Consider the following 23,354-nt stretch of genomic DNA (forward strand, 5'->3'; position numbering starts at 1 on the left):
AAACTTAACATTTCTGTTATAGTAATTTATTTTTCAAAAGACTTTAAAGAGCTGCATTTAATACAAATGTTACACAGAGGCCTTTTAAAAAATGAATCTTTGAGTTTAAAAGTGGCTTTTGTATGTAAGGAGGAAAATGGGGAAGAGCATGGTTTCTGAGGTTTAAACATTTTAGACGTAGTAAGTCATATCTTTCCTTTGAAATATGGTGTTGGAGGACAGTGTTTCAGATACCATGGACTGCCAAAAAAACAAATCAGTGGATTATAGATCAAATCAAGCCTGAACTGACCCTAGAAGATAAAATGACTAAGCTGAGTATCGTATTTTGGTCACATTATGAGAAGACAAGTGTCACTGGAAAAGACAGTCATGCTAGGAAAAGTTGAAGGCAGCAGGAAAAGAGGAAGACCCAGCAAGAGATGGATTGACTCAATAAAGGAAGCCACAGCCCTCAATTTGCAAGATCTGAGCAAATCTGTCAAAGTTAGGACATTTTGGAGGACTTTGATTCATACGGTCAGCATGAGTCGGAAGCGACTTGATGGCACTTAACACACACAAGTCATACCTTGCCATTATCATGAGCTTTCCACTGGGTCCAGACACTCGCGAGTCATTTCATGCATTGGAAGCCTATATGGGTGATCTTGAACTCCAGCTGCATGTCCTTGGCTACATGCCCCCACTTGTGCAGGAAAGATGTTGACAGACTCTTCAGCCCTCTTTTGTGCTGCAATCGGAGTTCTTTGGGAACAGCATGGATTGCAGCGTAGGGCACTGCAATTTGAAGGGGGAGAAGCAACGTTTCATTTCACAAGCTACAGTCAACGTACAATATATTAAATTGTGTACGTTATATGTTAATCATATTCTGATTTGATGGGCAGCCTGGAAATCTTGGGGCTTGTAGTTGTGTTTATAAAAATCCCTTTACTATTTATTCTGCATGATGACTTTAATGGTCATAATTCTCCGTGATCAATTTCTACTTTCTGTGTTCTGCTCTGCAGAAATGGTGGATGGATTCAACTTAACCAGCCTTTATTGTATGGGAATGTTTATTCAAGCTTTTCTCATAGCTTAAGGCAAGATATAAGGTATATAAGTTCATGGTAGTGAAGCAGCCTGTTCTTTAGACTGATAGCAAATTAGGGAAAGCTATACTTTGCTTAGTCTGTAAAGTAATAATATCTAGAACAAAATATTCTATAAATCCTTGGTCCAAATTTAAGACCTCAGAGGGCAGTCAGGACCAAATAGTTCGGTAACAGTTTATTTTCTTGTGTGTATATATATGTACTTTCTAAACTGCTTGCTATATCAGTTTTGCATTCTCTTTTTAACTGTATGGTATGTTTTGTTTTGTTTTAAAAATTAGATTCTTGAGTAGAAAGTTTTATTCTTCCTCTAGAGCAGTAATAGTGGCTTGGGAGATGCATGTGGCTCTTCAGAGCACCATTCTTCAGTGTGGTACTGACCCTGTATTTCAGGAAAGTAAGGCCTTTGTCTGGTGGAGACTGTGTTTGGCTGTTGGTTCCCACCTTGAAACAGCCGCTCCCAGAGGAACAGAAAAGCTGCAAAGGCACCCAGAAGTGTAGGCCTCATGCCAGGGATGGAAGTAAATGTGGCTCTTTTGGTTGATGGCAATTGCAAATGTGGCTCTCTGCAACTTCCACCATCAACTTTATCCTTTCACTGACCCTTGGCAAAACGATGGTGATTGGCTGCAGGTTGCCCAGTGAGCTTTGTTGCTGTCGGAATTGAGCCTGTGTCTCATCAGGCACCCTTAGCGCTCCACCACACTGGTTACTGTTATTGTTAATTTCTGTGTCAAAATTGAATTTGGCTTAAACATAACTCTGTATATAAAGGTGGATCCTCCAGACATCAAAGTAATTGGAGGGCTCACGTAAATTAAATCAGTGTAGCGGATTTAAAAGTATTAATTTAAAAGGACTAATCAAGTTGTGAATTCAACTATTAAATTGAATATTACGGTTTAATAGCTGTAAGTCTGCTTAAATAGAGTATTTTGACTTTGCATAGTAGTGAGCTGCCAAATGATGAACTCCTTGTATGTAAAGAATATTGCTTTCTAGTATGAAATATGTCAGAAAAGAAGGAATGCAAATGAGGCTTACATAACAGAACACTGTTTTAAAACAGATCCCATGTTTTTTTACTGATGCTGAAAGAAGATCGGTAATGGCAGCTGCACAAGTAGCAGGATTAAACTGCCTCCGGCTAATGAATGAAACCACTGCAGGTAAACTGGATACTTTAATTCTTGCTATATAGTTTACATCATGTATAAATTTGACTTTGCAACCTCAAAAAAGACAGCGCATATAGCCACAGCAGCCAAGGTAATTACCACCGCCCTCTGACTCAATTCTAGGGCAGTTTACTTCTGTATAAACTGCCTTACAATGGGAGGTGGTATTTGCAGAACATCCTGTGTGTCATAACAATCAGGCCAGGATCCATAGGATCCACATGGATTTATTCCATGAATCCAGATGGGCTTTAGATTTGGTTTTCTCCCTACATGGGAAATGGCTTCTAAAACTGGGGCAGTCAGTTTGCTTGTGGGAAAGAGTAGCTTAGATCCTAGCCTAAACAAGAGTTTTGGAATCGTTTAAACAAAAAAGGGGATGAACGTCAGATGCAGTCATCTGTGTATTTGAGGCAAGAATGTTCATCGATATTTCTTGACCTTATCTGACGTGAGCAGCAACTCATCACAGAGTGATCCACAAATCTCTAATACAGGGAAAGGTACTGCATTCCAATAAGCAATGCTCCAAAGTATACGTCTGTCTGGAAGCACAGTCACAAAGTTGATCAAAGTATGAGGTCTTTTTCATTCGACCTTGCATTAATTGAGAAGAGTTTAATCTTGCAAGCATAAATTCTCTCCTGTATCGAGAAACAATTAAAAAAATCTAAATATGGTAAGGGCACCTTTGGGTAAGACAGTCCCAAGGTGTATCCATGTGGTTACAACAATAAACTTATCATACTCAATCCCAAGTATAATGGGGAGCATTACCCTACAGGCTCTCATTGTGATGCTGATAAAGTCAAAGCTATACAGATGATTATCCACTGTAGAATGCACTGCTGATCTTCCCAATATCTCCAGCTCAGTACTGCTAAAACCCAGTAATTGGAGTCTAGCCTCCATTAATTTCTTCCTTGAAGATAGGATTTTAGTAAATATAGACATTCATTAGCTTCTGTGGCAGATAAGCTTTTCAGCCAAAATCCAAAGGCCGTGCCCATGCTTCCAGAGATCATAAGCCTAATTCTGCCCTTAAAGAGACATTAGCATCCCTGTGACCTCCTGCAGAAATAATGACAAATGGGAAGCTAGTGTTTCTCTACAGACCTCAATCCATATTGGAGCTCCATAGAGAAGCTGACCACTTTTGCATTAAAAACTGAGATAGTGGCAGGGACAAAGTGACCACCTTTGCTGTTTTTTTTTTACAAAAAAGGATTGTGGCCTTGGTTGCGAATAGGGCCCAATTGTTAGCATTCTTAAGAGGGCCCTCCAGGCCAAATTAGCTTAGCAATGAGTTCCTAAATAATTGATTATTCTAATGAAAGTAAAAGAGACTGAGCTGGATCCCTCAAATGTAGTCAGCTCATGGTGCTTTCTGCTAGAACGGGATTCTTTAGCAGAAGGCTTCTTGTACTGGCGAAATGTGCCCATGTTAGCAGAATGGATCCACTGAAACCAACCTGTTACTTGGGGAAATGTGATGAAATGGTGTGCTTCTATAGTTTCCCCTTAATTTTTCATAATACTGTAGCTTATTTTTTATCTTCACGTACTATATTTAAGTATGTATTCTTTACACTCTTGCAGTTGCACTCGCCTATGGAATTTATAAACAAGATTTGCCATCTTTGGAGGAAAGACCAAGGAATGTGGTGTTTGTAGATATGGGACACTCTGCTTACCAAATTTCCATTTGTGCTTTTAACAAAGGAAAATTGAAGGTAAATAGTTGAATTGGGTTTTAATTCAGCAAGGAAGACCAAGATATGGAAATATAGAGACTTGTCACAGTTACTAAGAGTTTGTGCATTGGCAAATTAAATGAAACCTGAGATTAGCAACTGAACCACAGTACTTGCTAATTGTGATAGTTCCCTCTGATTTCTTCAGGTCTTCCTTGTATTTAAATTAAAATGTTTCTGCCTAATACTTCATGCTCACTCGGTTTGGGGTAGTTGTTACATGGTATAAATCTCATTTTGTAACAGAGGTTAAGGTTTTTTTAAAAAAATCTATATCCTTATTACATATGGTATCAAAGCACATGAATTCTCTGCCATTCTTAAGTTGATTTTGGCAATCAGAAATAACTACACTCATTGCCTCAGGAGAAACCTTAGACTTTAGTCTTGCCAACAACTCTCTGGGAAGATTTTAGAGATCAGGGCTAAGTTGCATGCCTTTAATCTCTTTCAGCGGCTAACTTCTGAATTCAGTGGGAATTATCAGTCGTTTTAAGCATATAGCATATTTTATGTGCTTTCTTAGATCAGCAAGATTTCAGTGGTAGCTTTAAATAAAGATGCATCTGACTGCTAGAATGTATTTTTAGTATCACATTGATGAGTGATCTTATAGAAAATAGGTGCCTCCTGGTGATCAAAGAACCTTTTAAAATTTGCATGTATTATGTTGGATCATATGAACAGTGAGTGCATATTTCTTTCTAATAGCTTCCATCCCTAAGCTTTTTCCTCTGATCCCTGAAAATCTAGTGTTGGGGCTCAAGTCAGTCTAGAAACAAAATGTCATGAGGGGCTGTGGTGATAGGTGTGAATTGAGTGAAACTGGCCTCATGTTCATCTTCCACCTGATGGAAGACAGAGGTGTGGACTGTTTCATGTGATTCCACCACCTTTCTCCAGCCTCTTTATGCCCCATGGGATTTTTTCCACAAGGCTCTCTCTGATCCCTAGTGCCACCTTTTGAGGGGTCACAGTGGTCTGCCTGGTGGGCGAGAAAGACAAGCTCCTTCTTCTCATTGTTTGTGAAAACCGTCCTGATATTATGACAGCTTTCTTTAAACAAAGAATAGAGAAAAGCCTGTGGCTCATGAACTCCTCTAAGGGTTTCATGAATGATCATTCAACCTTGCATGAAGATAATTTTAGTTGGAAAAGTCAGTTTAATGCTGTGTGCTTCTCTTACAAAAATTTTGTACTCTAAAGAGCAGCAAGAGAACAACACACAGTATAATCCTGAGAACACTTTCCTGGGAATAAGCCCCGTTGAATGGACGTGAGAAGGATTCTGAGTAGATATGCTTAGGACAAGCCTTGAAAAATTGTCTTCAGCTTTAGGGACTAGATTTATTTTCAGCCTTCACCGTTTTATATTTTAATGATCATACTTTCTCATTATTGCTACCACAACACCTAATCCTAAACTCTTCAGTTCTTGTCACTTTTTTAAAGCAATAACAAAAGCATTTTATATAAATATATACAGGGTAACCTGAATAATCGTCGCAACAAAAGCTGCTATCCATCACCTAAATGAACTTTGTTCTTCTACTGAGAAGCACTAAGAGTCACTTGTAATAAATGATTGATGAAAATAACATTTCTAGGTACCATAGTGCCCTGGTGTCTGGGATTTGTTGAGCCATGGCTCAGGATTGTTCTCTCAACCGTCTGTCAGGTTACTGAGGTCATTGGTATTGGGGCTGGTGTGAACAGATACTTGTAATGAGACTAACCTTGTGTTGAATGTGCTGAACTATATGTGTCTGCATACAAGAATGTTTATCATAAAGTTATATTTTTCACCATCAACATTACATCTTCACAGGTACTAGCCACTACGTTTGACCCATTTTTGGGTGGCAGAAACTTTGATGAGGCTTTGGTAGATTACTTCTGCGAAGAATTCCGAGGAAAGTACAGATTAAACGTGAAGGACAATGCTCGGGCACTGCTGAGGCTGTATCAAGAGTGTGAGAAACTGAAGAAGCTTATGAGTGCCAATGCTTCCGATCTGCCCATGAACATCGAGTGTTTCATGAACGATCTTGATGTTTCTAGTAAAATGAATAGGTATTGTATGCAATTTATTTATTTAGATATTTATATCCTGCTTTTCTTCTTAATGGGTACCCCAAGTGGTTTACAACTTTGTTCTGCCCTCCCGCATTTTACCTTCACAACAACAATCCTGTGAAGGGAGTTAGGCAGTGTGTGTGTGACTGGCCCAAGGTCATGCAGCAAAGCTTTCATGGCAGAGAGGGGATTTGACCTGAGTTTCTCAGATCCTAGCCTGACCCTCTAGCTACTATACAATGTGATCATATAAGTCTGAAATAAAAATATTACCCAGTTATAATATTGATACAATGTTATTGGTTTTTCTTCTCTTTAAATAGAGCTCAGTTTGAACAAATCTGTTCATCTCTTCTGGCCAGAGTAGAACCTCCTTTGAGAGCAGTGATGGAACAAGCTAGTAAGTAAATACTGCTGCTGTTTATTTGGGGCAGCTGTTTGTTGATGTCTTGGAACTAACTGTGATGTTTCTACTGGATAGCCCAAGCCACTGCATTAAGAATTCCTGCATCAATATTATCCTTTTCTATTGTTTTCAGTTTCATAATTCTAATTGAATGTTGAGGGGGTAGGGACTTGTGAGGGGGAATCTCATTTCCCCTGTATCCCTCCTCCACCACACTGTCTTCATTTTTCCTTTTCCCCCTCTTCCCGTCATCCCCTAATCTCTCATAACTATACATTTTAAGTAAAACCTTGTCTTTCATTTAGCTGGTTCCAAAAGGGAAAAGGCATAGGAATTTTTGCCAGTGTTCCCCAAATTTCCCAATTTTTCCATTAATAAAATTGAAAAAGTCTGGGGACTTTTTCCACACAATACAATTGGAATGAGTGGAATACTTTTTGAGATGAGGATTTTCTCAAAAAGAAAAATGTTGTATAAGAGTTTTGTTTGGGTTAGGGTTAGCATTTCACTCATACTAAAAAGACAGCGTTTCGTATGAATTTCCCCCCCAAAAAAATTCTGGGGGGCAGGGGAAGCATTTTATCCCCAGACTTTTCAGGTTTTTTCCTTGCATTGACTTTTTTAGTTATTACCAATGGACTATAGCACAGTCGCTAAAATGAGAAACATTTGCCATGAGTAAAATTTGCCTTTTATTTCCCAGCCAGAGGCTAGAACTCTGATTAAAAGTGATTATAATAAAAGACAAGGAGATTCAGAGTGGAGCAAGCCCTCCCCAAGATGAAACTGGGAGTTGGTCATATCAGAAGGAGTTTAATAAAATCAGATGTTGAATTTGGCTAGCAAACTAAGCATCCGGGATGATAACTCTTAGAGCAATGCTAGTATGTTCTTATAGTGCTCTGTAGCAGATGAAACGTACAAAAAGTTGTAAAGAGCATGTTGCAGAAATTTGTGCAGGAAAGGATTCCAAAAATATGGGAGACACTGGGAAGGTGCTTATTTTCCAAGGAAAGAATTCAGTGGCTAAAATGTACATAAGCAACATATTATGAAGAGACTTTATAAAAGTTCCTGTTGGTAGAATACAGAAGCCAACAGTACATTAAATGAGATCTGTATGAGCCAGTCTGTGGCCTTGTGTGTCTTCCAAGATGTATTATATATCCTTCATGCTAAACTGCACTCTCTAGAAACTTTATCTGAGATGGTAGCACGGTATCTTTGGCTGTGAGATGTGGAAACTGAGTAAGAAGTATTGTGTTAGCACTCGCTTGAATAGAAGTATTTTGAAACAGTTTGAAATTGCTGTGTTCTGTGTTTGCAAAAGCCACAAGGTTAAAGGGGGTCTTCATGACTGTGAGTGATCTGGGAAATGCTAGAGTCTCATTGTAGTCCCTAACATGCATGACTAGCTTTTTTTTTTGCTACATTTTGCCCCAGCTGTGCACTGAGAGAGAAGCCCATAGTAGCAGCCCATCAAATAAAGGGTTTTATTATGGCTGATCTTCAGAAACCATTCAGGATGATCTGGCTGCGACATCTGTCACCCCATTGATCGCCAGGGTTGATTCGGCTGATCTGGCTGGCTAGGCAGGTGTCCCCTACCTCCCTTACTGCTCCATGTGCGTCCCTCCTGAAGCTGCGCAATTGGTGGAAGAGGACGACCATCCCAGATAGAAAGAGCGTACTGTTCCTCTTTCAAGGATATATAACATAACAAGGAGCCTTCAGTTGTTCCTACTTTAGATGACTTAGCAGAGGTGGTGGCTGCTGTTCGTCTTCCTTGCTGCTAGAAGAAGAGAGCGGGCAAGTGTTCTGGTAACAGAACAGTAGCAGCTCCAGCTGGCTACTTGCCCACTTACCTGTTCTCTCTACCAATCAAGAGGACAGGGAAACTGGATAACTAGCAGCTGCTGCTCCTCACCACAACAATTTTGGAAGAAAATCCATGTACCTGTAGCTGACCTCCCTCGGACTCCGCTCCCTCTCCCCGGCTTTCTGGTGTTGCCTCCCATTTTTTTCTTCTAATTTTTCAAAACCAGCAATTCTTGATCAGGTTCTGGTTTCTGGTGCTGTGCTGGCTTCTTTCCCTATCCTATTAAATTGTCCTTCTCTTCTAGAACTGCAGCGTGACGATATATACAGTATCGAAATAGTAGGCGGAGCAACTCGGATCCCAGCAGTAAAGGAGCAGATTTGTAAATTCTTCGGCAAAGATATAAGTACCACATTAAATGCAGATGAAGCTGTGGCAAGGGGATGTGCATTACAGGTATGTTTACTCTAAAGAGTATTATGTAACCCATTAATTGTAGTTCACATTTGTAAAACAGTTCTTTGACCAAAAATTCCAGAAAGCAAATTTGATATTGGTGGGTTCTTTTTGGAAGTAGTGCTATATTTCTCTCATTTGCTGGGGAGGTAGATGTGTATTTGTATATGTGGCTTTGTATATGTGTATTTGTATACGTGGCTTTCTTGGGCCACTACAGCAAAGTGTGGTTAATAAATCAAGGTTTTATATAACTAAAATATTAGGAATTAAATTATCACTGGCTTAATTTTTCACACAGGCAAGCAGGCATAAGGGGGAAATGTATTAATCATGTAATAATATTGATCTCTTTTATAGTGTGCAATTCTTTCACCGGCATTTAAAGTACGAGAATTTTCCATCACAGATATTGTTCCATACTCAGTTACGCTGAGGTGGCAGTCATCTTACGAGGAAGGAACTGGGTAAGAGCTTTGAAATGAATTGTTATAAAAGCACCACAAAGATAGGTCTTTAACTCTGGATGCATCCATTATAATCAAAGCTAAGTTTCAGCCTGTAATTTTCAGACCTCTCTTGGGTATTCACATGGTTTAGTTGGGCAATTTCTCAGATTTTGCATTTATCATAGTATGATTGTTCACAATTTGTGATTTTAATTGTCTATGTCTTCAGGTATTTAATTGTCAGCTTTTTTACTTCCTGTAGTGAATGTGAAGTCTTCAGCAAAAACCATGCTGCTCCATTCTCAAAAGTTATTACTTTCCACAAGAAGGAACCTTTTGAGCTGGAAGCATTTTACACCCATCCACATGATGTACCTTATCCTGATACAAGAATAGGTAAAAAGTTGCCTTAATTTTAGAGCACAACGTTGAACTGAGTTTACTAATGGTGAAAAGGAGGCCATTGTTCTGAACGTGTGAATGCATAAGAACAGTACACAGTGTAGTTCATTCCAGAATTATTCTTTGAGTCCTTGCTTTTTATGTATAGTCCTCCTTTCTGCCCTGTCCTTAGGAATATTTAATGTGTAGCTTTCTTGCCTCAGTTAAGACCAGGTAAGGCAGAATGGGATACCCCAGCTAGGATGAAATCTAACCACCAGCTGATCTCCAAATTTAACTTTAGTCTGCAGATCAGTTCAAGTTGCCTGGTATGTGCCCTGTAGCTGTTGTTCACATTTCAGAGGGCATCAGGGTCTTAATTTTGGATAGTTCCGAAGAAAAATGGGGACATGCATATGATCAAAGGATGAAGAGGAAAAGATTCTTCATGGAAGGTCTATGACTCACAGTTGAAGTCATCAACCAGACTTCTGGTATCAGACAGAAACATATCTGCATTTCCCCATTCATCTGCCACTCAGGTTTCCATGCTTTGTCTGGATTACCCAGTTGTTGATCCCTAAATTACTATAAATTCATTTTTAAGCATCAACGTCACTAGGTAACTGAATTGATCCTTTTCTCTGTGTGTTTTATACTGGTAATAAGACTGCAAACCAACACCTGCTCAGTTTTCTTTATGATGATTATTATTATTTAGGGCACTTTGTTATTCAGAATGTTGGACCCCAACATGATGGCGACAATTCCAAAGTTAAGGTCAAAGTGCGTGTTAACATTCATGGTATCTTCAGTGTGGCTAATGCATCCATAATAGAGAAGCAAAATATAGAGGGTGATGCCAGTGATGTAACTATGGACACAGAATTGCCTTGCAAGAATCAAAGCAAAGATGAACTGGTATGTGGATCTATAAAGTTTTCTTGAAACTGTGGGAAAAGATTTACAGTAAGTGCTGTGATGCTGAATTAATGATACATGTGATCTGAACATTTTAATAACTAATATTGGGGCTAGCATTTGATCACCTGTCATTGCAGCTGGACCCTCTCATAAATACACACAAGGTGAAGATTTTGCATCCTCTGGGACTAGTTAGGTGTCCACTCTGTAGGGAGGTTGTCCAAGCCCCAAGGAGGGTGTTCTTGAGGGGGCAGCCTTGAGTCAGAGGGAGTTTTCTGGTCTTCCTCCTCCCCGCCAAATCATCAGACATAATTCCTACCTTTTTAATTATCTGAGCCTTTTGCTTTAGTACCCTGCAGCAGAGCTGTGAAAGTCCTCTTCAGTTTTATTGTTTCAATGTGTATAATGTTGCCTTGTTCACTTTTTTCTCTGAACTAAATTTCTCTTCCTGCTTTTTATTGATTCCCCCTTCTTATCCTCCATACCTCAAACCTTTTAACTTCTGACTGTTCATGTACACTGGCACAGTTTCTAGTGGTTTCATTTTTTCCCCAAGTTTCTTTGACCACCATGTCCAAAGAATTGTTGCTTATTGAAGTAGGAATAACCTAAACAAAAACTCTGTATATTTTTCTCTCCATATGGATGGAATTGTAGTTTCCCAAAATAAATTTCTACGGTATCTCCTTAAGATGATTGAAGCTTAAAAAACCTACTTTAGAAATATTAAACAATTTATTAAAGTACATTATTACAGAAGCTGAGCATGTTACACTAGTGAGTGAAATATTACAGGAAAAAATAACACTTTGCTCAATGTAAAAGTAACCCTTTTAATGCATATGCTTTGTTTCACATGGAGCACCTACTAATTATTTTCTGTTTTTACTATGATGCTTGTCAGCAATTTCCTTTCATATGTGAGGATGAACCCCTCGACTCTGAGGATGAGGTTTGTAATACATGTAGCATTCAGTAGGTTTTAAGAACATATATAGCAAAGGTATTTTCCCGTCCACTTGTTCATAAGAACATAAGCAAGGCCATGCTGGATCAGACCAAGGTCCATCAAGTCCAGCAGTCTGTTCACACAGTAGCCAACCAGGTGCCTCTAGCAAGCCCACAATCAAGACAACTGCAGCAGCATTATACTGCCTGTGTTCCAAATAACCTAATACATGCTCCTCTGATCCTGGAGAGAATAGGTATGCATCATGCCTAGTATCCATTTTCACTAGTAGCCATGAATATCCCTCTCCTCCATGAACATGTCCAGTCCCCCTTTAAAGCCTTCCAAGTTGGCAGCCATCACCACATCCTGGGGCAGGGAGTTCCACAATTTAACTATGCGTTGTGTGAAGAAATACTTCCTTTTACAGTTTGGAATTTCTCACCCTCCAGCTTCAGCAAGTGACCCCACGTTCTAGTATTATGAGAGAGGGAGAAAAGATTCTTCCTATCCACTCCATACCATGTATATTTTTATAGACCTCTATCATGTCTTCCCTTAACCGCCTTCTTTCCTAGCGAAACAGCCCTAAGCATTTTAACTGTTCCTCATGGGGCAGTTGCTGTAGTCCCCTAATCATTTTGATTTCTCTTTTCTGCACCTTCTCAACTCTGCAATATCCTTTTTTAGGTGTGGTGACCAGAACTGTACACAGTATTCTGAGTGTGGTCTCACCATAGATTTGTACAAGGGCAGTATGACAGCAGCAGTTTTATTCTCTATTCCTCATCTAATTATGGCCAGCATGCAATTTGCCTTTTTCACAGCAGCCACACACTGGGTTGACATCTTCATTGAGCGATCCACTACCACCCCAAGATCCCTTTCTTGGTCTGTCGCTGCCAGCACAGATCCCATCAGTATATATGTGAAGTTGGGATTTTTTTGCCCCAGCATGCTTCACTTTACATTTGCTCACATTGAATCTTATTTGCCATTGTAATTCCCATTCTTCCAGTAGAGATCCTTTTGGAGCTCTTTACAGTCCGGTTTTGTTTTAACCACCCTAAATAATTTGGTGCCATCTGCAGACTTGGCCACCTCACTGTTCACCCCCAACTCCAGGTCATTGATGGACAGGTTGAAACAGTAAGAGATGAATGAAAATAACCTGTCCTGAGAGAGTCTGAGGATTCTGTAGCTGTGAACCTCTGAAATCAAATGCTAAGTTAGTCTTTGTACACCTTAATATTTTATTTAAGGTGACATTTAAGTGAGTATTCTATGAGATAAATTGATAGAAGCATCTTTAGCAAAAATTGCCTCTAGTCTAGTGCTTGACTGACTGCTTACATTATACGAGCAGGCCATTGATGCCAGTGTGGCCACTCAGAACTAATAAAGGCGTGTAGAACTGTCTAGTTAAATTTCCAACGAAGCAATGACGTTTTATGTAACCAGAATGAATGCTGCGCATTCTTTGTGCTCTCCTGATAGTATGTCGTTGTTATACCACTTGTGTTGTTAAGCTGGCAGTTTGAGACTCACTCTCTGCTGTGTTGTAGGTTCTTTTCGGCTTCCTGTGCTTCTGCTGTTCTGCTTATTACTCTCTCTGTGTGTGTGTGTGTGTGTGTGTAAAGTGCCGTCAAGTCGCAGTCGACTCACGGTGACCCCTTTTGGGGTTTTCATGGCAAGAGACTAACAGAGGTGGTTTGCCAGTGCCTTCCTCTGCACAGCAACCCTGGTATTCCATGGTGGTCTCCCATCCAAATACTTACCAGGGCTAACCCTGCTTAACTTCTGAGATCTGACGAGATCAGGCGTAATTTGTTGAGCTTAATTTGTGATATTGTTGTACCCAGCTCTTCCTTGCCATACAATAGAAAAAGCCTGACCTTGTAGCAAAGTGTCTTGCTGGATTTCATTGTATTTAAGGTTCCTCTGATGCAACATATACGTTGAAGAAGATAAATTGTTTCTAATTTACCAAATTTATATTCTATCTTTCTGCTCAGTCAGGGCTGCCAGTGTGGCTAACAATTACAAGCAGAACTTTACAAAACTATCATAAACAACGTTGAAACGTATTATAAAAGCAGATCTAGCAATGTAAACATAGGACAGGAAGGATGTAAAAAGGTAAAGGTAGTCCCCTGTGAATGTACTGGGTCATTACTGACCCATGTTTACGGGGTGGTTTGCCATTGCCTTCCCCAGTCATCTACACTTTGCCCCCAGAAGCTGAGTCAGAAGGATTGAAGGCTGAGTCAACCTTGAGCCGGCTCCCTGAAACTGACTTCCATCGAGATCGAACTCTGGTCGTGAGCAGAACTTGGACTGCAGTACTGCAGCTTACCACTCTGCGCCATGGGCATTGTATTACATAAAAATTAAAACTAGAGAAATACAAAAATATACTAAACCCATAGTTTTTAGAAACTTTGCCTTCATGTGGGGTTAGTTGATTCTATCTGCTTTGTCCTTTTGGATGGTGTTTTTTAATATTTCAGGAGTACCATGATTTGGCTACCATTTGGGAACTGCTGGTCTACAGTTTCCTTGCCTTGCCTTAACCACATTGAAGAAAAAGTGGCTTAAGAAAATCTTAATGGATTCAATACTGTTTAAGTATCTTAAAAAGTAAACATTTTGATGCAACTTTTAAATACAGAAGAACTGTTTCGCAGTGTTTTCATTTTTTCAGTTCTTTTCCGATTCTGGAAAAAAAAACACCCACTTGTCTAATTGACTAGAAACCTGGCTGTCAAGTTCAGCATGGAATTGAAAGCTTCTTTTTTATAGGATAAAATACAGGTTGATCAAGATGAATGCAATCACAGAAACCAAACTGAGCAACACAGTCAAGCTGATGAGGAAACAGATCAGCTTGGGGTTGAAGGAAAGGTCAGTATACAATGAGGTGGCTTAATCTCATCAACTCTTAGGATAGGGTGGGCAGTCTTTTGATATTGTTAAGAATTGCGTGCACGTATTCTTGGGGAAATCTGTAGTTCTTCAAGAAGACTGCCTCTGAGTTACCTCACAAGTTTTGAGGACTTGGCATTTTCCATAAATGATCATTAGAGAATGAATAAGCTTTGTGCTGAGCATGCGGTGCACAGGGAAGTAGGGTGTCCTTAATCAGCACCTATAGAAATTGATTTGCTGGCTCTTTGACTAATAATCTAAAGCTCTTCTGAGCAGATTTCCTTTTCAGATGTGCTTGAGCCAGCATCTTTGCTTGACTTCGTGCATCATTCGGAAAGCCCATAGCATCTATTAGCAGGTTTCTTACAATCTTTGATTTCAAAAGTCGCAAGAAATTGAAATCATCAGAATTGAGGAGAATTGATTGGGTGTTTAAAATTGCAGAGACAATTACTGGCAAAGACAGTGGTGTGATCTGCAGAAATTGTAGTGACACAGAAAATGTTGTCTTAGATCACTTTTCATTACATTGCTGTATATTGAGCTGAAGTGGACCACTGGAACAACAGTGTTGGAACATTCAAGTGTCTGTCGTTTTGTAGACTGCTTCAGGAGACAAGCTTGAAAATTCAGCTCAGTCTGGAAAAACAAAGACAAAGATCAAAAGCATTGATCTCCCTATTCAGGCGAACCTGTACAGGCAGTTGGGACAGGACCTTATTAACTGCTACATTGAAAATGAGGTAAGAATATTTTCCCAGTTTAATCACAAATTATCTTATGAATAAATGGACTGGTGTGTAGTTTATTCTTGCCTCTGTATAATGGCAACTTAAAACCCATGGAATAGCCAGTTCAAGTTAACAGAATCTAGGTTGGAATGGTTTGTTTGGGAAGTTTATAAAACTCACAAGTGAACATCTTTCCACATACCATATTGATCCCAAGATTGTGATGTTTTTACAGGGAAAGATGGTGATGCAAGACAAGCTGGAGAAAGAGAAGAACGATGCCAAAAATGCTGTTGAAGAATATGTATATGATCTTAGGGACAAGCTGTGTGGCGTCTATGAAAAATTCATTACTGAAGACGTAAGAGCCATCATATATTTAACATACGAAATCTGTTAGTCCAGCTAAATAGTGATTGCTTAAGAGACTGTGTTGGAATAGGACAAATGCATTTTATGTCAACTTACTGCTTTATAAAACTGCTATGATAGTACTGTAGCATTGCATGTGTAATGGTTAGGAGCTATCATTAACCTTTCTGTATTAAATAACATTACAGAACCAAGTGAAAAACTTGCAAAGGCATGAGTATTTGTCACATTGGAAAGATGTTGTATTCATCTGACACTGGTTGTGCAGAGCTCCTGAACCTTGTTAGCAAGATCTGTTGCTCAGATGTACATTAGGCCTTTCCAGAGTGATGAAGATAATCAGTGTCTTGGTACACCTTTATCATCTTAGATTGTTGTTCATGATTATGAGGCAGTAGTTGGAGCATGTCTAACCTAAGTCCATTTAGATGTTTTGATAATTCAGAAGGGCGATGCTTAAATGTACTAGTTAGCTATTTTTGAACTCCCCGTATCTTACTAGGATTCAAGGAAGATAACGTTGATGTTAGAAGATACAGAGAACTGGCTGTATGAAGATGGGGAAGACCAGCCAAAACATGTATATGTGGAAAAACTTCAGGAAATGAAAGTAAGATGTGCATACGTATAAACGTAACTCCTGAATGGACTGTCTGCAGGGTTCTTATTTGTATCCTGTCCAAGTCTGTATAGAGTAATTGGTCTCTTAGAAAAATCACTGTCAGATGGTAACAAGTATATTCACATCGTATTAAGTTTAATTAGTACATGTATAGTGGTTTCAGGCTTCCTTTTTTAGACTTGGACACTCTACAGTATGCCACAAATCCCACAAAATGTACTCATGAACAAAAATCATATCCAAACTTAATACATTTGCACTAAAAGCAAACAAAAATAAAAGTCCAGCCTAAAGCCTTATGTCGTAAATTTAGCAACCCTCCCTAGAGAACATCTCCTGTATATCACGTATACCTTGTATTCTTTCCCAAGAGACTGCCTGAAAAAGACTTTGTCACTCAGCATGTGGTCCTCAGGCAGCTTTTCTTTCTCACCGGTCCACATAACTGTTTTCTACTAAACTGTTCCCAACTTCTACTTAAACTGTTCTTGTGCAAATGAAAGGGTATATCTGTTTGTGCGTGGAGGCTGGTCAGAGGAAGCCACAGTTCTCCCTTCCCTCTGCATATCCGTGCCACATTCAGTGCTGCTCCCAACAGACACCCACCCATTAGGGCGTATTTTACCGCAGCTGGAACAGGAAGGGAAGGTGGAAAAGCCGCATGCAGCATGTCAAGCGCTGCTGACACTTTGGTGCTGGACCTTTATCTCATTGTGCCGGTTTTCTTTATTATTTCTGCACTGTTAAAAATGTATAAACATTGTTATATTACAGAAATTTGGCGATCCTATTCATGAAAGACACATGGAACACGAAGAGAGGCCAAAAGCTTTAAATGAATTGGGGAAAAAACTTCAGCTGCTTATGAAAACTGTAGAAGGGTACAAAAATAAGGTAGGACAAAAATTTGCACGTTCCGAAGTAAAGTGTGATTAGAATTTTACAGGACGGTTTTAATTGTACTGCTTTAAACTTCTGTATAACTTTATATAGGTAATTTACTTTCAATTCTAGCAACAAAACATCTGGAAAAAGGGGAGCTGGTATTTGGAAACAGCTTGGGCATCCAGCTGCTATACATGAACCAGGCCGTGGAACAAACACAAGGACCCAACAAAGACTGGGATTTTGATGGACTGTTCCCCGTAGGGGATCAGAGCATCCCCAGTTTAATTGTGTTTTATTGTTGCATGTTGTGTATAACATCTTTTTCCCCTTCCCAGGATGAAAAATATGACCACATTGATCCTGCTGATATGGAAAAAGTAGAAAAATATACCAGCGAGGCCATGAATTGGCTGAACTCAAAAATGAATGCACAAAACAGGCTGAGTCTAACACAGGATCCTGTTGTGAAAGTGGCAGAAATAATAGCCAAATCTAAGGTAAATATATGAAATATTTGTATGAAGGAAAAATTAATACCATATTTACCTGAAAAGGATGCAGCCCTGAGTATAAGACACACACACCCAACTCCTACAAGTCTGAATACAAAAACAGATGATCCTGAATTTAAGACTGCTGCCTGTAATCCCGAAGGCCTGGATGCAGAGATCCTGCCTGCCTGGTCCAAGGGACTGCTGCATATCCTGTAACCCAGCTGGCAGGTGTGAGGCCCTGGTCTCGCTGCCTGCATGCCAGGTCCTAGGGCCTGTTCCGGCCCCTGGGACCCAGGTGGGAGGTGCAATCATCACTCTCTGCGAACACTGCTGCAGAGAAGCCCAGTGGCCTCTGATCAGCTGATCGGTGACCCAGCTGATGGGCTAGCTACAGAGGTATGGGGTGAGGCTTCCAGCAATCAGCTGGGTCCTTGGTGTGGCGGTCTCCTCGACTCTATGGTGCCTGTCATATACTCAACTTGAAGACCACCCACCCCCATTTGAGAGCTCAAAATGTTAAAAATATGCTATAATGCTTTTGAGTCAGTAAGGTATTACCAGAAATACTACAACAACGAATTAATTGCACAGGTATATATTTCTGCAAAAATTAATAGGTCTTCAGTAAGCAGATACTTTGTTTAGTATCCACACTTTGTTTAGTATGCTCAACTTGTTAATGTAGGCCCTGTGTTTATGCAAGACTCTTGATCATGGTTTTTTGGTTTATATATAGCGCCAGACTCTAATCACTTAAACTGCAGAGAGGTTGACTATCAACCAGAAGTGTAAGCAGAATATTTTAGTACTGTAGTAATGAGAGTTCATTTTTCCCCCTTGCAGTAAACAATCAGAAAAATACATGTGTTGGCTTTACTTTATCTTAGTAGTGAAAACTCAGTATTCTGGCGTTTAGAAGTGGTAGCTATAGATGAAAATGTTCAAAATTGTACATGGATTCCCATCATCCAAATTATAGATCCTGTCTCTGTTTAAACAGTTGTCTGTGCATCCTTAAAAGCAACCTCCTCCATCTTCATTGATGACTTAAGTTTAGGTGTGTTCCAGTTGTTGAATAAATAAGATTTCCATAATTTAAAAGCTGCTCAAACTGAGTTGCTTAATATCAGAACCAGAGTCTACCAATCATAGGCAGACATCTGACCGGCCTTCTTCTAAATGCTACCCAATATCAACTTTATATGTCATTAGGTTCTTGTTCCTTCATTAAGTTGCTGTATTAACTTATATTTTTTTCTTAATTTTAATAACATTAGGAACTGGACAGTTTATGTAACCCTATTATTTACAAGCCCAAGCCCAAGCCGGAGCCACAATCTGAAGGCCAAGCAAAATCTAGTAACGAACACAATGGACCAATGAATGGACAAAGCGGCACTGACACAAAATCGGAGGAGTCTAAATCATCCGAAGAAATGGATATGGACTAATTTATGTTCCTTTCAGTCCATTAAAAATAGTGCAAGTAATCAGAGGGTCCATCTTTCTTTTTATGTCTGATACACATTACAGATGTTCAGTTACTTCATCGACTTTCTGTTTGAAAGTGTTTTTCTATTGAGTGCATTCCCATTGTTCATTCCATTGATGCCGCTTTATGTGGAGCTTTAGTTGAATGTAGATTGTAAAAGTCAGTCGAAGCTTTCCCGATATATTTTATATCAGATAGGCAGCATTGCTATATAAATGACAACAATCTACCTTATTTAAAGCTTTTATTGTGGGTAAGCCTCTGCTCCTTTATTCAGGAAAGGCCACTGTATTGCACTACTGATGCTGGAGTGTAGATCTTTGCATCTCGATCTCGGAAGCTGTTGGTTTTGGTGTGGCTTCACCATTGCCACTTGAAGCACTGACCTTTTTCTAGTTATTGTACTGTTCTTATTTAACTATTAAAATAGAGATTAGCTGGCAAACTAGTTCATTTTGTTGATGTACCATGAAAACTGTAAGAATTTGTAGACAAAACATCCAAGGCTTGAAGGAGCCCATACCAGCAGCATTCTTTGTCATAAGACTAGCAACATGACTGAAAATAAAGCTCATGGTCTCCATATACACACAGCCCTGTATATCATATTCTGTGTTGATACAGAGACACTATTAAAGTTGTAAAAGTACGAAACGTTAGTGAAATTTTAAAAGCCATGGGGTGGGAACTTGTTTTCTTTTCTCTTATTACCTCTAAACCTTGCTGGTTTGGCTTCATCCTGAATGCTGCCTATGCATGTTTCTTAAATATTGTCCTCTTCTTAATTAAAATCAGACAATACATATATAAAATTGTCATAAATGGGTATATCTATATCAGTACTTAGTGAAAAAAGTTCTCTCATTTTACTTGGCAACATGATGACATTTGGTGCCTGGGGTGGGAGTGCTATTTGAATAGCAGACATCCGTTGCTTGCAATATTTGGCACCTGTAAAAAAACAAATCTGTGAGAGACTAAGCACAAGCTACTGGTGTTCCAACATTATTGATGTAAGATTTTGACACTGGTAAATTTCTAAGTGTAAAGCCAGTCTGAGGAGGTGCTAACAAAACTGTCTTGAAAAGACAAGAAAATACAGGTTCTTGATTAAAACAAACATCATGAAGAAATACTGTATCCTTTATTGGGATGCCATAGTTCTTGGCTTAAACCTATTTTTATTTTTGTATCAGAAGTCTGCCCTTTTGTAAAATCTTAATTGATTCCCCTTGTCTGTCCTGTCCCCCCACTTCTACTATGTAAGTTTGACTTTCGGATTGCTCAGTCACTTGGCATAATGTGTCATGTGTGTGGGTGTATAGTCAGCACTTCTAGACCAAGATACATGCAGAAGGATTTTCCAGATTGATTTGTATAATCTCTGAATCTCAAGCTTTGCCAGATATATTAGGACTCCTCTTCATTGTATGGTATTGTGGGGCCTTTAAATGTTCTCTTAAGTTACTTGTGGTGCCTCTCCAAAGCAATCGTGTTTTGCCCCACTTCTCAGGAAGACTTGTACAGAACGCCACCTTCTGTACACCCTTGGTGCACTGTGTACCCCCTTCCTAAAATTTCTGAGTCATTTTCTGCTTCTGCAGCAGGGCATGCTTTTCTGAAGCAGGTACTTTTACTTTGGCTGGTGGCTATCTGTGTTTCTTGGACTGGATTTTGTTAAGAAAAGGAAGGGAAAAGTCATTGTCCAATCCTTACAAGGCCTTGGCCGGTATGTGGTAGAGTCACATGGTCTCCCTCAAGGTTGCCATTGTGTACTTCCTCAGGCATGTTTCTGCTGCATCCTAAAAATTGCTAGATCTGGGAGCAGTTTAGAAGATTAATGAATACCACAGATTTCTACCTAGCTGCCTTGTGAAAGTTCATCCCTTGGGAATCAAAATAATAGTGCAGAAACAAAGGAATCAGAATTTTGTGGGATTTACTGGGTCGTCCTATTCTAATCTAGGTAGGGATGAGTTTGGGAACTTTTATGTGAATACATTCAGTGGACACATTTCAGACTTGAAGCATTTGAATAGATTTGCAAGTCTCCGGGCGTTTCATATATAGACTCTTATCATGTATAACTTTGAGCATTCACTCAGCAACTACGTGGTCTCATTAGATCCCAAAACATCCCTACCTGTATCTAAAGCTCAGAGTGACATGTGTTTACTTCATCATTATCACTATTGTGCCTTGCCCTTTCTACTACTTCCCAAGCTTTCTACTGCATCCAAACATTTCAAGCTGTGCTTGCATTGTAGTCATCTGGCTCAGAGCAAGGTATTTGCAACCACCCTTGTCTAGATGACCTATTCTATAGGATTCTGCCTCTGCATTGAGACATATTAACAAAAGTAAATATGCTCACACAGGTGCAGTTCCTGGCCCAGAGGGGAAAAGGTTGATTCTACTTCCGATTATCCAGTATGGAGGAGAGGATCTGGATTTTATCTCTCACAAGACGTTATTGTCCACTAATAGTACAGGATATCAACCATCCGGGTCAGGCTAGATAGGAAAACTGGAATCAAGAGGGTTTCATGCAGGAAGATTCTTCTTTGGACTTGGGCTGAGGTCTCTAATGTATTTTCTAGCATCATCTCCAAGCAATGATTGGAGATAATTTTAATAGAAAGATGTATTTTCAATTGCACATAATGTGATGAGAGGAAGTAATTCAAGACAGGGTGAATATAGACTTGCAGACCCAGACAAGCACAGCATTACCATAGTTGCCAGTCTAGAAGAATAGCGATTAATGAGCCTAATTCAAAGTAAGTGGTTTGCTGTGGGGAAGTCCTTCATATTGATGTATTGGAGTTCTGAGCAATGTGCCTAGTTCTGAATCGTTACTTATTATGGAGCCAAAACATCCTTGTTTGATTGGGTACAGGTGCACTAGCATATTGGGAGGGGGGCACCTGGTTGTACAGACATCTGTAGGAAGTTGTGTTTTTGTCCTGGGTGGAAGTACAGGGGATGCTGTTCTTCATAATTCTTGTCCAGGGTCAGTTCAACTCACAGACTGTCTAAACCTTCAAGATTTATATCCAAAAGAGGCAGTATGAACAGTAGGAAACTCTCGGGTAGATCTTTTTGCTTCAGAGACAATGAGGAGTATCTGTTTTTCAAAAGGCATAAAGATCCACTAGCCTTTGCAGCAGATGCTCTGTCCTAGAACTGCCTAAGATATCATGTTTTCTCCTCACTTTTCATCCTGAGCAAGGTTCTTCTCAAAGTAGAGTTGAAAGAGGCATTCTAATTGCCCTATACTAACTATAGTGGAAGTAGTGTCCTCAGATCCCAGAAATGAATGTAGTGGCTCTAATACTGAATTGTAGCAAATATGCTGTTGCTGCATCTAGGACTTTATCCCAATCTAGGACTTCATCCCACACCCTGATCCTGACATCCTAGGAACAGGCTGCATATAAAGCCAGGGGTTATTCGAAAGAGTCAGACATATGTAAAGGCAGCATATATAGACAATCGACTAATAGGTTATGTGGCAGTACATAGAGCATTTATCTGTCATGCAAGCCTTGTGATATTCAATCCACTCAAGTCAAGGTCCATCTTAGCTTTTCTCCGAAATTACCAAATACATCTCTTGTAACCAGCCTCAGAGAATTTTTACTCATGCTCAAAGAGTAAGGTTATAAAGGGTAATTTATTCCTTTATTCCTTCAGCAGAATGTGGATTCCTTTGTTGGATTTTGGCTTTATGTCTGGAGTGATTTTTTTTTTTTTACCATTTACACATGTTGGCCAAGGATGGCTTAAAAATATTTCTATGATAGAATTTTTTAAGGTAGATGGTACTTTATTCATTAATTATGCCAAGCAAAAAATTACTACTGTCTTCACATCCATATGCTTCTAAAACGGCAGGAGTTCCTTCTCCAAGTGAAGTGACCGTTTATACTACAGGAGAACAGTCGCTTCTCGAACTCCTCAGTTCAGAACATCCTGGGATTAACATGCAGAGCAGTTACCTGGGTTTCTGCATGTTTACTTTTGAAATATAAGCTCAATATCTTTTCTGCAGCAGAAGCAAGTTCCTTCAAGCTACTTCGAAACAATTCCTCATTCTATCTGGGAGGTGCTGTTTATACTGCCTGGAAGGAAATTTGCTGTGGTAGATGTAGATAGGCCTTCCATAAATTTCTTACCAAATCTGCTTTGGTAAATTCCAGTTGTTGTTTACTGGCATGGTATCAGAGAACAGTAAGTGGAATGCTTACCTGTGAGTTGTCCTGCCACTATAAGCTATTCATCCAGAACAAATAAAGCTTTATGTATTTGCAAAGGAAAACAAAAGATGAAAGA

General features: G+C 39.5%; 1 protein-coding gene across 3 annotated transcripts in view; it reads left to right on the forward strand.

The window, feature by feature from the left end:
* HSPA4L (heat shock protein family A (Hsp70) member 4 like) overlaps positions 1 to 19,610 on the forward strand; it is a 108,097-nt gene extending 88,487 nt beyond the window's left edge. For 2 of the 3 annotated variants that reach the window (XM_056855855.1, XM_056855854.1), the window contains 16 exons: positions 2,170 to 2,269; positions 3,878 to 4,011; positions 5,861 to 6,105; positions 6,432 to 6,508; positions 8,638 to 8,789; positions 9,150 to 9,256; positions 9,501 to 9,634; positions 10,341 to 10,540; positions 11,448 to 11,495; positions 14,295 to 14,396; positions 15,023 to 15,163; positions 15,387 to 15,512; positions 16,026 to 16,133; positions 16,920 to 17,039; positions 17,369 to 17,530; positions 18,805 to 19,610. In XM_056855855.1, the coding sequence (XP_056711833.1) occupies positions 2,170 to 2,269; positions 3,878 to 4,011; positions 5,861 to 6,105; positions 6,432 to 6,508; positions 8,638 to 8,789; positions 9,150 to 9,256; positions 9,501 to 9,634; positions 10,341 to 10,540; positions 11,448 to 11,495; positions 14,295 to 14,396; positions 15,023 to 15,163; positions 15,387 to 15,512; positions 16,026 to 16,133; positions 16,920 to 17,039; positions 17,369 to 17,530; positions 18,805 to 18,978 (2,130 nt within the window). In that variant the 3' untranslated portion in view covers positions 18,979 to 19,610. The remainder of the gene's footprint in view (positions 1 to 2,169; positions 2,270 to 3,877; positions 4,012 to 5,860; positions 6,106 to 6,431; positions 6,509 to 8,637; positions 8,790 to 9,149; positions 9,257 to 9,500; positions 9,635 to 10,340; positions 10,541 to 11,447; positions 11,496 to 14,294; positions 14,397 to 15,022; positions 15,164 to 15,386; positions 15,513 to 16,025; positions 16,134 to 16,919; positions 17,040 to 17,368; positions 17,531 to 18,804) is intronic. The other variant, XM_056855856.1, reaches the window with a different exon arrangement.
* Positions 19,611 to 23,354: the final 3,744 nt, after the last annotated feature.

Source organism: Euleptes europaea, chromosome 9, assembly GCF_029931775.1.
Source record: "Euleptes europaea isolate rEulEur1 chromosome 9, rEulEur1.hap1, whole genome shotgun sequence".
NCBI lineage: Eukaryota > Metazoa > Chordata > Lepidosauria > Squamata > Sphaerodactylidae > Euleptes > Euleptes europaea.